Source organism: Leptidea sinapis, chromosome 27 (assembly GCF_905404315.1).
Source record: "Leptidea sinapis chromosome 27, ilLepSina1.1, whole genome shotgun sequence".
Classification (NCBI taxonomy): domain Eukaryota; kingdom Metazoa; phylum Arthropoda; class Insecta; order Lepidoptera; family Pieridae; genus Leptidea; species Leptidea sinapis.
In genome coordinates, this window is record NC_066291.1 from 4771970 (window position 1) to 4789502 (window position 17533).

A 17533-nucleotide genomic window follows, 5' to 3' on the forward strand; every position below is an offset into this window, starting at 1 on the left:
GCTGTGGAATGAGCTTCCTTGTGCGGTGTTTCCGGGACGATACGACATGGGTACCTTCAAAAAAAGCGCGTACACCTTCCTTAAAGGCCGGCAACGCTCTTGTGATTCCTCTGGTGTTGCAAGAGAATGTGGGCGGCGGTGATCACTTAACACCAGGTGACCCGTACGCTCGTTTGTCTTCCTATTCCATAAAAAAAAACATCAAAGTGATCCTGTAAGCGTTCCATACCACAAGAGGCAAAAAACAGAACCATTAAAAAAGACAACCATGCATATAATAAGAACGCAAGGTTTAATAATGAATAGGAGAACAAAAAATACGAGTTGCACTCCGGGAGTGCCGGCAGAAATAAAAACTTGAACATTAACGTTATGCATTTTTGAATATTTTCGAATAGTAAGGGAATAGTTTCGCACGAATTGCTTTATTGATCAGTATAAAAGTACTAGCATTTATGTGGTTAAATACAATATTCATTTATTGCGCTATCGTACAGAAAAAATAAGAATTTATATCCCTAAGAAAAATTAACTTTCAGCCGAACTATAATTAGTTAGTAGTATAAATCTTTCATCCATAGCTTTAATGACTGTCTTACAAATTTGCGATCAGGCCACGTGTCCTGACGCGAGCCCAACATTGTATAGCTATCCAAGAAGAGTGCTCAACGCCGTTTAAAAAGTATTCACTTCAAAACATTTTTTTACTTCACTATAACATTTAGCCTGAACGAAGTCGGGGCGCACAACTAGTATCAATAACCGTGCCTGTATCTGGACAACAATTTACGACACTTATAAATTGTTACGGAACCTAATTTAGATTAGAAGACTAATGTTAGTACCTGTCTGTTCCTACGAGTGTTTCGGCTGGTATTCCGCACTGGATGGTGGACTCTCATAGCTGTAGATATCATGTCGGTCAGCGTGAACGAGTCTGTGAGTTTTGTTCGTCAGTTTTTTTTTAATTATTCAATTGTCGTGTCCGTCCTTGACATCACTATTCTAAAACTATCTAATACCAATTTTAATTGCTTTTAGTTAATATGCGACGGAGGAAGTTCTTAAGGAACTTTACGAGTGGGAGGCTCCTTAGCACAGGATGCCAGCTAGATTATGGGTACCGTAGTATTATGGGTAACGCCGTAGCTAGTCAAATTACTGGGTAAATGAGGCTTGACATCTTATGTATGCCCCAAGGTGACGAGCGCAATTGTAGTGACGCACAGAATTTTTGAGCTTTGCAAGAATCCGGAGCGGCACTGCATTGTAATGGGCAGGGCGTATCAATTACTATCAGCTGAACGTCCTGCTCGTCTCGTCCCGTATTTTTAGAAAATTGGTTTGAACAAGATTTTAATACGTATATAAATGTTTTGCACTGTATGATTTTGAGCAAAGATTTTTTGCCTTTTCAATATAAAAAATTTGATGTCAATTTCCTTTTTATATAACTTTTATATTATGTTGCTGCTACGGAACCTTGCATGGGTGACTCCGACTCGCACTTGGCCGCTTTTTTATAATATAATTAATAATCTAGTCAAATTTGGAATCTGGGATTCCATCAACAGAGAGCCTGAAGACTAATCTATCTTACTACCTACATCATTATACAAATTTAGGAACGATGTGGGACTCGAATGAACGAACTCTCGGGTTCCGTCCGAGCGCACTTACCAACTGAGCCAACCGTTCGAGTAACGCATGGATCGTATATTTTGGAATGCCTTCTTCAAATCTCAGGTTGTGGCTCCATCTATATCATCTACTATACATTTGATAACCTGCTCAACCCCAATAATTGAGGTAATTGACTTGAGATGCCGCTCATTCAAATCTAAACAATTTGTTTTTTTTTCAAGTGATATCCTTAACTTCTTCGATTAGATATTCAAATTATCCCTCATTTCTAGGGTTATACAAATTAAATTTGATATCACTTTATAAATTACAAATTGTTTACCTTCATCATTATAAAACTATTCGATTACGGCCAATATTAAGTCTTATCTAAAATTATTTTATTTCTCCAGACGTTCTATGTAGGTATATCATATTATTCCTATTCTAATATTATAAATGTGAATGTTTGTATGTCTGGATGTATGTTTGAACTTCTTTAACGCAAAATCTACTGATTGGATTTTGATGAAACTTTACAATAATATAGCTTACACACCAGAATAACAAATAGGCTATTTATTATTTATAAAACTATTGCGGGAATTATACTTTATATGGCAAAACAACGTTTGCCGGGTCAGCTAGTTGATTATAAATGTAAAGTTCTGCCTTACATAAATGTAGTTCAAATTATTAATATTTTATTTATACTAGAAGAAACACTAGAAGCTTCTACAATATATCAGCAAACCCGAAGCAAAATCGGTGATACTGTTTCTCAATCGGAGACGAAGACACAGAAAAAATCACTGTTATACATGATAGATGATAGCTTTTTAAATGGCTTTTATCATTTGTATCTACAGACGAAGATTGGTTAAAGTGTTATACATATTTTAGATAGTTACAGAATTGTTCATATTTTTAATGTTCTTTTAAATTCGAAGGAGAAAGAAGACCAAGTGGCTACCGTACGTCAGAAATGTTTGAACTGCTTCAAGGGACCGAACCTGATCAAGACCATGGTGGCACTCGTCTGTATTGGAGTGCTCGTCCAACAGGTGAGAATTGAGAATGGTTACTAAGTACTTACCGCCAGTATCTCTATCTGCTGAGGCTTTAAGGGCTAAAAAATTCTTTCCCGATGCTATTTTGGCCTTATCGCCTGGTGTCTTCGACGCAGCGGGCGGGATGAACGGTAGCCGCGACTCAAAAGAAAACCGATGACGCTGACGTCGCTCTTGCTTTCGACTTTGCCGCTCACATTAACTACACTAATGGCGGCTTTTCGTCTCTGGTTAGGTGGCACCATAGTAAGAGCAAAGACAATGACTATTTTTTGCTGCTTTGAGAGTGTCGGCGGCATCTCGGATCAACGAGCAGTCTGTTGCACGGTCGGTTACGTACTGACTGCCAGCGACGTGTGTAGAGAATAGCCGATTTCATACCCACTAGCACAGTCCCGATATTGCCACTGATTTTAGTGTCATCTATAGCTGCTTTAAGCTAAAGAACTTCGCCCAAATGCTCAGATCAGCCGAGTTACGTCTCGTCTTCGCGTAGCTTGTGTCCACATGGCTTACTCGAAGCCATTATTCTTCAATTCAAGCCTAACTCATTTTGGTTAAGGTATTTCAACGCTGCGGGCTAAAATCACAGATGTCAAGGAGTTCGTTTTTAATCTGTTTTGTAAAAAAAATCTTAGAGAATATTTCATTTTACATTTTGGTTACCATGCTTTAATGTCAATATTTGAAGTCTTAAGTTCAACTATTCTTCTAATTACATTAGGTTTACTTGTTGACTACTTAGGTATATATACTTGGTGTTATTTTTAATATCAGCCCTTGTTGCCTCAATTGACAACTCTTTATTTAGATAAAAATCAAATGATTTTCTAAGGACTTCCTTGCACGTCCAATCAAGCTGTGAAATGAGTTTCCTTGTTCGGTGTTTTCAGGATGATACACATAAGTTTCTTCATGAAACGCCTTTACCTTTCCAAAAGGCCGTCAACGGTCCTGTGATTTCTGTGGTGTGGCAAGAGAGTATGCGTGGCGGTGATCATGTTTTTCTTCCTCTTCTATATCAAAAATAATATAGGAACAATCAGTCACCTCAAGCAACGACTTATAATGAGAATACCCCGTAATTTAGTAAACTAATATTTTTTGTATAAATATTAAACCCTTCATGAAAAATAACCAAACCACCTCATACTACTAAAGTGCTGGAATATTAAATGAATTATTTATGTGATCTAGGTAATAATCTGCTCTATGTATAATTTGACCCTGGTGTATTTACAGGTAGTTACGTGCGTACAGAAGCTGACGTTCATACCTGTGACCACGCACACCCATTTCGACTTCAACAAGACCATAATATACCCCAGCGTGACCTTCTGCAGGGAGCCTCCATACAAGCACCACGAGCTTGAGGTGACTTATTTCCTTTTTCTTAAGATTTTCCACAAGTTCTCGAATGGCAACCTTGGTAGGCCCCGCACAAAATTGTAATAACAATATGGGCAAGGTCGCCAGAATAGGTTGGATGAGGGCAGCGTAGGACCGATTGTCATAGCGATCTTTGAGGGAAGCCTTTGTTCAGCAGTGGACGTCTTCCGGCCGTAATGACGATGATGATTTTGCACCTCTGAAATAAAAAAGGAACCCTGAAATATATGTAGTCCATGAGTCAACCTATCCGCCTGTCAAGAAATTAATATATAAACCATAGGTACGTCTTGACTCTCTTGAATCTGACAAAATAAGCTTGATGACTCATGGAGACATGACCATTTTAGTGTAATATTTAACTAATTTGCAGGTAAATAAAACTTGAAAGATACTGATGCATTCAATTTGAGAAGTAGCAAGGTAAAGCTTAAAGGTTATTTTAAAGTTTGTGGGAGTATAAAAACAAGATCCATTAGCTCACACAAGAATATTTGATGGCAAAATGTTGCGTCGCTGTTCTCATATTGCGTATCGCACTCTCTGCTACATAAACTTCTCACGTTAATTCTAAGACTCAAAGATTTTCTCCCTTAGGACACAAAAAGTCAATTGCGTATGTCAATAAGCAAAAGGAAGCAAAGTTTACATCCAATGAGTTTACCTATGGCAGTGCATGCCAAAACCTTGTATCTTCTGGGAAAAGAACTGCAAAGAAAAACCCATCACAACATTAATACAATTCTATTTAACATGCTAGAATTACATGGATTCCAATTTTTATTGTTTGCCTATGTTGGGCTGAGCACTTTATTTCCACCCTTGTTTTCCATTCAAAAAGTCATTAATGGTATAGTTTTTGCGACTTTATTTTTGTTTGATCGTCAACTTAAATTTGTCCAAAGGGAGTACTTGAATAGCCAATTCTGTTCCATTCATCTTGTTGCATTAAATCATCAAATTTAAACTAATTGTCTCGTTATTTTATGAGTTAGGAATCCTCGTGTGAGTTCTAGTTGTCTAGTTTCTTCAACCTGCAATACAGAATTGCGTAAAATAAATGTTGCAAAACCTATATCTGACTTGAACAGTTACTTGATGTTGTTATAATAATATCCAAATATATAAAAAAAAAATTTACAGAAATATAATCTGTACTCTCATCCTCGTTACACTTCTACCTGGAGAGAGTTCAACTTCTCCCACATCCCCCTGGACCAGCTCTGGAAGGAGATCACCTACGATCAGGATGAAGTACTTGTACAGTTTGGACTGGACCAACAAAGAGACAGTGAGTCACTATAAAGTTTATAACTACAGCTAATCTATACTAATATTATAAAGAGGTAAAGTGTGTGAGGCTTTAGGGGGTTGTATTGTGTGAAGGCGGCAATAGAGCGTAACAATGGCTCCAAAGCATTCGCACGAGTTTTGTCTATTGGCTAGAGCCAACTGGCGAAGCTAAAGACCGGTGACGGCAGCTTAAAAAGCTTCGTCTAAGTCCGACCTTTTGAGGGAACTGAAGAAATTCTACGGACAGTTATACACGACGGCACGGGCACTTGTTACCAACAAGGCTGAAGACCCCAGACGTCAGCCTGTACTAGATAAGTATAGCCCTAAAACATCTTAAAATCAACAAGGCGCAGGGTGGTGATGGAATTACAGGCGAGCTTCAGAGGGCTCCTTTGCTCAATATCCTTCAGAAGCTATTCAATTCCGTCATCGTCGAAGGCAAAATGCCGCAAGCATGGTACTGAAGTATAGTGGTGTTGTTCTTCAAAAAGGGCGATAGAATGGTTTTGAAGAACTTAGGACCCATATAATTGCTGAGCTATGTATATAAGCTGTTTTCAAGGGTTATCACAAATCGTCTCGTGCACGGGTTCAATGTCTTCCAGCCTCCCGAACAAGCTGGATTCCGAAAAGGCTTTAGCACTAAGACCACATATATTCGCTGCGGCAGGTTATATAGATAGAATAGAAGACGGAGGAGAATAACCAGCCACTAAGCTTGGCGTTCGTGGACTATGAGAAAGCTTTTGATTCGAGACCTGGGCGGTGCTTCAGTCTCTCCAGAGGTGCTACATTGATTATATATCGATAATCAATGTAGCACCTCTGGAATGTTTGTATAGTTCTGGAATATTTGTATAGAAACGCCGTCGTGTCAGTCCGTCCACCAAGATTAGATCTCGAAGCATATCCGATTGCAGCGGGGAGTCACACAAGGTGATGTCATATCGCCGAAGCTGTTCACCACTGCGTTGGACGATGTCTTTAATCTTCTGGACTGAAACGGACTGAGCATCAATATCAACGGCAAATTCATCACTCACCTTCGATTCACAGACGATATAGTTATCATGGCTGATACTATGGAAGACTTAAGCCATATACTCGATGACTTCAAAAGTCAAAGTCAAAAGTCAAAAATATTTTATTGACATAAAATTAAAAGATCGCTCGTCAACGTCAATCACAGCAAATACAATTCAGATACATACATATTAATTACACAAAAGTTTAAACATATACATATTTTTAAAATAATAAACTCCAGTAAAACAATACAAGGCTGAAACATGAAATCCAAAAAAAAACATCTATAATACTATTCAATTCCATATAAGACATAAAACTGCGTTTAATAAAAGATTTAAATTTATTTATTGATAATTCAGATACAACACATACAGCTTCCCAATGAGTAGGTCTTAAAACGATCATGAACAAGACGAAGATCATGTCAAATGTCCATGTCGCACCTACTCCCGTAATAATTAGGATCTGTACCTACTCTCGAAATTGTTGACGAGTACGTATACCTTGGACCATTGGATTCATTGGAATCTGAAGAAAAATATTTATTGTTAGGTACTTAGATGATGGTACTTTGGGTGGTGAAGTGGGCTCTGTTTTAGATAATTTGAACGTTGTAATAGAAAGTTTTAGCTTAATCAGCCTTGAGTTAAATTTTTCGTAACGCGAACTTTTTATTAGCAAAAATTTCGAAATTTCAGACCGGGTTGATATTATCAATAAATTTTATGTTCTGGCCCAATATTAAAGTTTTGAATAAGAAATCACTTCACCTTCTTGGAGCTCCATTATTTCCTGTTTCAATTCCAACGATCTTAGACGTTCATACTGTTAACCTTTCGGACAGATTATGCAAGATTAATTCTCATATGGCCTTAACTATGGTCTTGTTTATTTGTTACAAAATTTACGTACCTCTTAAGGTCTAGCCCGTTATGGAAATTTCCAAATTATTAAACCGTTCTGAATTGCGCGTTTACTGATCATTCATGGTCTCATGCCTCTTTACCGATACGGTTTGGTGGTTAAGGTAGTTTCGGGCGTTGCCTTATCAGTATTTCTATCTACAGTTCATAGTGCGCAGCCTTTGGTTACTAGAATTGTAAGTCTTGTACCAGGTAACTCAGAGATTGCGTATTTGAACGAAGCTAACAATGCTTGGCAAAATATTGCAAATATTCAAAATTTTCCAGACGATTTAAATTGTCAAAAAGCATGGGACGCACTTCTTTGTAAGTCAGCATTTGATGATCTTTTGATTAAATCTACTGATAGAACAGAGCGTGCTCGTGTTTTGGTTTTTGGTTTAAAAGCGTTGCCTTTTGCGTTGATTGGAACGCTACTTGACAATTTAACATTGTAAATATGTGTATCACTCAGGCTATTTATAAAACTGAATGAACCACATCAATGTAGATGTGGCGTTTATGTAGATGCCCTGGGGCGTCACGGGCTATCCTGCCTGTCACGCCAGCATTAATGAATTCCCCAGCATCAATTAACGTAACTTGGACATGAGAACGAGCCATTCCATCAGAGTCATTACATCAGGATGCTTGCCATCGCGGCGGGTTTGGCTCTAAAATGTATAATGTAATATAATATAAATACCTTTTTGGATTATTTTTTGTCATTTAAAACAGATGTAGTAGTGACATCAACGCTGGGTTTCGTGACCGGTCGCTGCTACACCCTAACTCCTCGACACCTGGAGAATTATGCTGGCAAGGAACGAGGATACTCTGTGCTGCTGCAACACGCGCCCGAGGATCTGGGGAACCCCACGAGCGTGCTGCCGCCAGGATACCATGTTCATATACACTACGGCAAAGAACCATTCACTGGTTAGAACCTAAGATCATTTATATGTCTAGATAGACTATGGCAGCTGTGATAGCGCCGAAAAATATTGAGTTAAGAACTAACCTCTATTTTGAGCAATTCACGCAAAGTAACACAAAGTGTCCTACATATCCCGAGTGTAAGACTTAGCTTGTCACGCACACTAAACTAATAATCCTGGCCTGTTTTTATCGGTTGTCTAACAGCAAGAGACTATCTAGACGTATTAATTATCTGAGGTTCTAACCAGTGAATGGTTCTTTGTCGTAGTGGAACACTCTAATTAATAAATCATAAAGTCCTTAGAATTTCAGATCCAATTTAATTATTAAATTATGTATACGTTTTATACAGAATCATCGAAAAAGGTGTTCCGCGCAAGTCACTGATATAATTTCAGACGTTAATATATGCTAATGACCTTGCTCATAGGGCGTGGGCGAGTGTCTAGGGCATACGGGTCGTATTTAAAGTTTAAATTATTATTAATTAATAACAACTGATGGCTAAAAAATTAAGACAACCCATGGTTATATGTTTTTCTGCATTTTTGGAATCAAAAATAATGTTATTTGAAATAATCTAGTCGCGAACCGAACTTTTTGTTTCTTGCACTTAGATATTAAGTGCACACAAACGTTAATGTCAAAATGTGTTTCAATGAGGACACTTTTGAGTTACACGATGTGCGCGCTAATGAAAAAATAACACCATTTGATCACTTTTATTCAAATATAATATCTTTGTATAATATGTCATAGGGATTTGGTCATATCTCGGGGGATGTTCAATTAACAACACGATTTTATCATTTTACGAAACCAATACGCGGAACTAATACTAGTATTTGATCAAATCACTTGATTTATTTCGAGTAATGATAAAATCATGTTGTTTATGTAAGATACTCCGTGATTTGATCAAGTCACTCAGGGATCCGAATCTCCGAATCTCTGTTATTATCATATGCGACATAATATATATTTTGATTTTGTGTAATCTTCGAGACCAAATCAATATTTTTATGCTTTAGGCCAGGTTCATATAATACATATATAATAGACAGCGAAAGAAATCAGTCGAAAGAAACCGTTCGTTATATGTGAACTCGGCTTTACCTTTAAGTATCAGAATTGTTGAAACTGATTTTGCATTATTCCAAATCGTCGGATTAAATTGAAATTTTGTACACCTATCAAAGACCTACATTTTTAGGCCGAATGATATTTATGTTTTATACATGGTATACTTATATAACAACCGAAAAATGTGTGATCTCTAACGGAGATACAGGAAGATAGAAAAGGAAAGAGAATCAATTTGTTACTGTAACCGAGTGACCAGTCGTGCATAGTCAGCCATACGCATTGACTTATCTGGTGAGGTTGGGTTACAACTTACATCATATTAGTTGTTGTAGTTAAGGTTTAAGTACTAAATATTTAAACACTGACTTTAACATAGACTGCGGAATGTGTTGCACCATCGTATTCCTTGGTATAGTTAAAGTTAAAAAGTGAAATATCAAGTCAATATCGAATATTTATTTGAAACTTTTAACTGGTCGCTATTTAGTTATTTCACATTAACAATAGCTTTAACCGGCGAAGATTGGACTTTTACGGTTAACAGTTAAAAGTTATGCCGTCATTTAATACTTATAATACATTTTTTGCTAAACCGGTACTTTAACATACGTTTGTTATTGCTAATGTTAGTTGATATAACGCAAGCCCATTTTGAATATTAAACTAGCTAACCCACACATTGACAAATCAAAGTTAGTCAAGCATTATCAGGCTGTCAGATCGTCTATACGAATATTCTAGATATTCTAAGTCTATAGCAAATGGTATACCTTCTTGTTTATATCGAAATGTTTAAATAAAACACTTTATAAGGATTAAAACGCGCGAAAACCCCAGATCTTGAGTCCCCCTGAAAACGAGATCGGGTCTTGAAACGTTGGGTCAAGTAAAATAAAAATAAAAATGTAACTTTTACGCAAAAATCTACTGTAAATGTTTTAATCATTTAAAAGTGTTTTATTTAAATTAACACTGAAGAAAAGATTATTGAAATGTTTGTTACAAACCCAAAATTGAACCTTTAAAGCTAACACACTTACAGAAGTGAATGTATACAATGGGGGTCTGGTTGACTACGTGTATATCAACACTGGAGAGACCTTGGACGTGAAGCTGACCGTCAACGAGTACGTGATGATCAGCGATGACTATCACCCGTGCACTGATGACCACAACTACAGCGCCAATCAAGTGAGGCTTACTGTTAAAGTGACGAAACGAGCAGACGTGGTTTTTATCTGTTTAGATCGTCAACATTACCTAACCTAACACATTTATATAAATTTATGCTAGGTACGATTCTGATATATATATATATATATATACTGGCTCCCTGTTAAGTCCCTGTTGTTCTAATGAAATTGTTTCACAGCAGAACTGTCAAACCGTGCGCCAATAAATTCTCTAACAGAAAAAATGTCCATACAAAACAAATATTGAAAATAAAAATAATTATGGATCCCAAATCGAAATAAAAACTATCCTATCTCTCAAGTTGGACCAAACTGCACTCCATGAAGTAATCCCCATTAGAACCCGTTCATTAGTTTAGGAGTCCATCGAGGACAAACAACGTGTCACGTAATTTATATATATATATATAGGTTTTATAAAGAAGAGGATATAGGTATCTACATACTAATTGGAGGAAATACACCAGAGTCTAAGCTTGATGTGCAAGAACTTGTGGTATCTGTCCTTAACAATGGCAGTGTGATATGGGAGCCGATTTTTTAAGTTTAAAACTCTCAATTCAAAGAAAATTCTACAACATGTTTCTCCAAAAAATATATCCCTTTAAAACTATTTTATTCCTATATGCAATCACTTCACATAATCTATTGTAATTAAAATATGATGATGATGGTACCCTAGTTCCCGAAAATACCTCACAAAGAAGCTTTTTTTTTATGAAAATAAGAGACGAGACGAGCAGCACGTTCAGCTGATCGTAATTGATACGCCCTGCCCATTATAATGCAGTGTCGCTCAGGTTTCTTGAAAACCAAAAATTCTGAGCGGCACTACAACTACGGCAGAAATAGGTGCCGTTGTGGTACCAATAATCTAGCCGGCATCCTGTGCAAAGGAGCCTCTCACTGGTAAGCTCATTCCACACACGTGCGATTGTGGGATTCGGCGGCAGAAATCAGATGAAACAGATCTTCGGAACACTCCCCGTGTTAAATGAGGTGGAAGACACAATGAATCGCCGTTCAGAGAGCACTGGATGCTCGACAATTCAAACAGCTTCGCGTTGCATGTGGTCAGATTGTTCAAACTGATACTGGGGTGCGCTAGACCAGAGATGACAACAACATTCAAAATGTGGCCGGTCCTGCGCTTTGTAGAACGCTAAATGTTGTCCGATTTGAAGTATTGTTGTGCTCTTTTAATCACGACCAGCTTATTCGAAGCTGATTTGGCTTTGCCTTCCAAATGACCGTGGAAGTGGCAATAAGTTTCTCCACATTTTTTTTATGACAATAAGAGACACCGGGACACCACGGTGGCGCACCCGGTCGCCGCTACAAACATAATATTTAGCTCTATAGGGAGTTACTCACCTGGCGTCCATTTGGTTTCGCAAACAATTTGCTGGCATGGCTAGCTCGGAGGCGGCATACCTCTGGTGTTTTTTTTTTAATGAAAATAAGAGACAAGACGAGCAGGATGTTCAGCTGATGGTAATTGATACGCCCTGACCATGACAATGCAGTGCCGCTCAAGATGATTGAAAAACCCAATAATTCTGAGCGGCACTACAACAGCGCTCGTCACCTTGAGACATAAGTTGTCGAGTCTCATTTTCTCAGACCGAAACACAGCAATGCTTACACTTTACTGCATCACGGCAGAAATAGGCGCCGTTGTGGTACCCATAATTCTGCCGGTATCAGGTGCAAAGGAGCCTCCCACTGGTTGTCACTGCTTTTATTTGTATATTAATTAAAATGTTTTCAGTGTACCAACAGGCATGTTTGGCATGAAGTGGGCAAAGACGTTGGATGTTCAGGTCCTTGGATGGAGAGCAGCCTACCGTACTGTGACAACTTTGAGGATATGAGACTCCTCATCTCTAGTTATATAACGTGAGACATTAGACACCATTAAAGCTATTGATTTAGTAGTAGATCTCAAGACAAAAGGAAAAACTTCATCAAAGATAGATTAATGAAAACTATGTTTTAACCTTTATTTAAAATTTAATATTATATTTAAAATAATTATAATTGTGTATAAATTACTCTGATTAACATGCTACCTTAGTCACTCGAGCTGACATTATGCCATTCCCCTTTAATAAAGATTCTTAACAAATTTATCTCCCGCAATAATATTAAATTGTAATTTCTATCCTCAATACTTTCTACGCTTCTATTAGCCACATATTCCCACTTACATTCACACATTTCTCCCTTAAACTTAGTTTAGTTAATATTGTTGTGTTATGGGTGTTTATTACTAACCGTACAAACTCTTCTTGCCTGTTCTTCAGTTCACAAAAAAAACCACAGCTATATCAACCGATCATTTCCTTTTAAATCAGCTCTTTATATACTTCAATCGGCTAAATTAAAATAAAAAATCTCTCCACCTTGACGTTGGCCGAATCGTTAACATTCAGTTGACGGAGCCAGTTATAAAAAAAAACCTAGCGTGACAGCTCAGTCTCACTAAATAATTACAAAATAAAGTCCACAGTGCGCCCTAAGAAGTTTTCATTTTTCCATGTCTGAGAGATTTCGTTGTGCCATTTTTCTCTCTTATTTTACATTTGCGAAGAAGTTTAACTTATCCTAGCTTCTATTTAAATCTTAGTCAAACATAATTTCTTGTGATTCTTTTTTAAAATAAGACAACATTCATATACATAAATAAAATTTGAAAAACAAAATTTTATGAACGATGCGGGACTCGAACCCACTACCTCCGGCGTTCCGTACCGGTGCTCTAACAAACTGAGCCAACCGTTCGAGTACCACCTCGTTCATAAAATTTTGTTTTTTTAATTTTATTTGTATATTAATCCTAAAAGTGAGTTTTATCACTTAAAAAAAACATAACATATTGTTAACATTCATATATTTGATATTGGTGGCAATTTGATCATTATTTCTTGACAATTTCTTATTTTATTTAAAGTGACAACCCTCATTTATAGGATAAAACAAAATAAACATAGAAATAAATGATACAAATTAAATTTGAAAACAAAATGTATGAACGATGATATGAATTTATGAACGATCGCGTTCAGTGCAAGCGCTCTTCCACTGAGCCAACCGATCGAGTGACGTCACGTTCATCAGCTGGAAACATTCGTATGGATAGTGATCGCTATCATAATGTCTTTCAATATGTCCAAAAAAAAATAGATGGGCAAACTCTTCATGTGTTGATGTGTTATGTTTTGTGTGTGTCTGTGTGTGCATGCCGTGTATGTTTATGTGTGTGTAGTTACTAGCTTACTCAAAAATATTACTACATAAGTATCACTAGTTAATATTATCAGACCTAATAAACATCTGGTCGACACTGCAGGAAACACGAAGAACACCAACATGAAGGGTGTCCTAGAATATGTCGCGCGCTGTTGTACAACGCGTTTGTGACAGACAGACAGAAGGACTACATCTGGGACAACCAGGCCAAGTTGTGGTCGCCACGATTGCAGCAGACCAACCTGCAGACACAGGTATTGTGTATTCCTATACTTCTTATGCTCATCTGCCAGATAGGCACCTTTATCTGCTTTGAAGCACAAAATTATAACCATTATTATTTTTCGTGATGAAGGGCACCGCAGCTAGAGAAATTGCTGGGCTAATGAGACAACATCTTATACCTTATGCCATCAGAGCATATCTATCAAAATATTATGTTTACTAAGAAAAATACACATAAATATGTTAAAAAGTGTGAATTGTATAACATTAATATTGCATAGACATAAAATTACAATACCGAGATTAGAACTAGTTTTTTTTTCTATGAAAATAAGGTAAGAGACGAGCAGGACGTTCAGCTGATGGTAATTGATACGCCCTGCCATTACAACGCAGTGCCGCTCAGGATTCTTGAAAAACCCCAAAACTTCTGAGTGGCACTACAACTGCGCTCGTCACCTTGAGACATAAGTTGTTAAGTCTCATTAGTAAGGCAAATAGCTCATTTTTGGAAAATTGCGTAAGGTTCTATAATAAACTCTTCACGATCATAACAGAATTGCCTAAAAAAAAATATAAAACACAATTATTAAAATCTAATATATAAAATTCTCGTGTCATAGTGTTAAACTTTGAACTCCTCCGAAACGGCTTGACCGATTCTCAATTTTGAGTGCATATTGGGTAGGTCTGAGAATCGGACATCTATTTTGCATCCCCCTAAATGTAAAGGGTGGTCCACACGATTTTTTTTTAATTTGTTTGATTATGAGTCAGCATTAAAAAATACATGCAACTTCAAATTTTCATCCATCTACGATCAACAGTTACTTTTGTATCGCGATTTTAATATCGGCAATACAACGTTTGCTGGGTCAGCTAGTAAATATAAAAATTAAATAAGAATTAACACATTTGCGCACTTGTTTTTGTAAACATTTTATGACTATTCAAATGTTGTGAGTTTTCTTGAGCGTAAATTCTACACAGATTCATGTTCAATAAATTCGACAAGTGTTTTGCTTTAACACAAAGCATCCTTAGGAGATGTTGACTCGCCAAATACTGGCACGAGACTAGCCTTTCCGTTCCGGGAAACTCTGATCGCGCGGTTTGCCTCACATCAGCGCGACTTTGGTACTAGCGCAGAGTTCTGTCAATGCGTATTATTTTAATTAGGATGATTTGAGTGAATGTATTAGAAAGCTATTGAAACAAGCTATAAGTCCATGCAAAATAAACCACCTTATTAACAAAATAAGGATTTTAACTTGGTGAGGGAGTAGGGTGCCGTATGGCACTCTCGGTTTTGGTGTATCTGAAAAATCTAGTGCCCTGGGGCACTGCCGATCTTGGAAGGCTAGTCTGCAGTAGGTAGATAGTGATAGAAGAGATCAAAACATTTGAATAATTATGGATATCCGCAAAATAACTTTTATGACTATTTATTTACAATTTCTTTTATAAGTTTACGTAAATATTTATATCCGTTTTCATTTTTATTCATATATCTCAGGGACGAGCTCTATTGTAATGCCAATCAAAATTCACAATTTTACAAGAATCCTGTCTGGCACTGCACTGTAATAGACATAACTTATCCCTCACTTAGTTGAAGTCTAGCTCATCACGTCACTTTTTCTTTAAAAAATATCTAAAATCTATCGTAAGCCATCCGTTATAGACTGATCTTTACCTGACTAAACGTTAAAAGTTAAGTTATGTATTATAACAGGAATTTTTTGAATACATTTTATTATTATTATTTAAGCAAACATATGGGCGTCAGTTTAATTGACGAGAGAGTTAAAGAGTCTAACCAATAGTTATTGTAAATTTGATTTAGATCTACATCCACTTTAACAACATGATGGTCTCAGTCTTCGAAGAGAAGTACAACTACGATTGGAATTTGTTTCTGGCAGATCTCGGAGGAAGTGTGGTGAGTACCTACTTTATATTCCCAGGAATTGAGAGATCAACAGAATAAAGACAGACATATTTTTATTTCACATCAAATAAATAAACAATTTATCAAAATAAAGGAAAACAATTTAAGCGTATTAATTTACAATGTTTCATTAACACCTAAAAGTAAAACATAGCAATAACGCTTAAGGTAACGTAGTATTTATGAAAATATAATATGAAAGGTACAATCAAGAATGATGCGAAAATGGACACCGCTCAGTGTATGTAACACTGTGGTTTATAAACATTTGAATATTTTAAGATACTTATAGGATAACACATACTTAAAACTAAAAAACTTACCCAAATAACCTAAACATGTAGAATACAAAATATAATTCATCAAGCGAAGAAATCCGTCTTAAGTCGAGGGCATAATTAGCCAAAAAGACCCAGACTTCGTTATTTATACTTCACACCAAAAGATGAAGCGAAACGAAGCTGAGCGGAGCTCCCACCGGGTGACTCCAATTGGTTTCTGTGTTAAATTGTTTCTCGGCTATTTCTGGACTGATTTAAAAAAATTGGACTCATAGAAAGCTAATTTATTGAATTAGGCGTTACTTTGCGGAAATCCATAATTATACATAAATCCATAATAATATAATATATAATAATTGAATCAAGTTCATAATAATTCAATCAAAGAAAACTTAAATCATTTGAATCATAGAAAGCTTTTGAAATTTTCTAGGTTACTGTCGAGACAGAATTTTGAATTTCGACTTGATTCAATTATTATATTTAAAAACATGATTTACAAATTATTCTAATATAGACCCGCGCTATTTATATTTATTTAAAAGTTGAGCCGATTTATCAAATCTTGTTTGATAAATTTTGTTTTGTTTTTGTACACAGAGTATTGAGACGAATTGAACTCAGAGTATTGAAGTTTGTTTGACAGCTATTAACAATATTCTAAAAGAATTCACATTTGTTTATTGTAAAAAATTCAAACAAGTTATTAAAATAATTTATTAAATGAATTGCAAACGTCAAATTGACGAATTGAACGCAGAGTATTGAAGTTTGTATGACAGTTATTAACAATATTTTTAAAAAGCATTCACATTTGTTTCTTGTAAAAAAATCAAATTGGCTTCGAAGAAACTGGGCTTCATAAACAGAGCACGGCAATACTTCAAGCCGGCCCACATTCTAGTGCTGTACAAAGCGCAGGTCCGGCTACATATGAGTATTGCTATCATCTCTGGTCTGGCACACCCTAGTATCAGCTCGATCCATTTGACCGCTTGCAACGCAGAGCAGCTCGAATTGTCGGGGACCCGGTGCTCTGTGAACGGCTGGATAACTTGGGGTTGCCTAGAGACAACGCTTCATTGTGTCTCCTCTACCGCGTTTATCATCGGGAGTGTTCCAAAGAGCTGTTTCACCTGATTCCTGCCACCGAATTCCACTTTCGCACGACACGCCACAAGTTAGGATATCATCCCCACCATCTGGATGTGTGGCGGTCCTCCACAGTGCGGTTTTCAAGGAGTTTTCTTCCACGTTCTACAAAGCTGTGGAATGAACTTCCTTGTGCGGTGTTTCC

At 36.8% G+C, this 17533-nt stretch overlaps 1 protein-coding gene across 1 annotated transcript in view; it reads left to right on the forward strand.

The window, feature by feature from the left end:
- LOC126972819 (uncharacterized) overlaps positions 1–17533 on the forward strand; it is a 31739-nt gene that overhangs the window by 3588 nt on the left and 10618 nt on the right. The window contains exons 2-9 of the mRNA XM_050819896.1: positions 2574–2687; positions 3936–4067; positions 5226–5373; positions 8048–8248; positions 10377–10525; positions 12299–12426; positions 13880–14033; positions 15851–15946. Of these exons, the coding sequence (XP_050675853.1) occupies positions 2649–2687; positions 3936–4067; positions 5226–5373; positions 8048–8248; positions 10377–10525; positions 12299–12426; positions 13880–14033; positions 15851–15946 (1047 nt within the window). The 5' untranslated portion in view covers positions 2574–2648. The remainder of the gene's footprint in view (positions 1–2573; positions 2688–3935; positions 4068–5225; positions 5374–8047; positions 8249–10376; positions 10526–12298; positions 12427–13879; positions 14034–15850; positions 15947–17533) is intronic.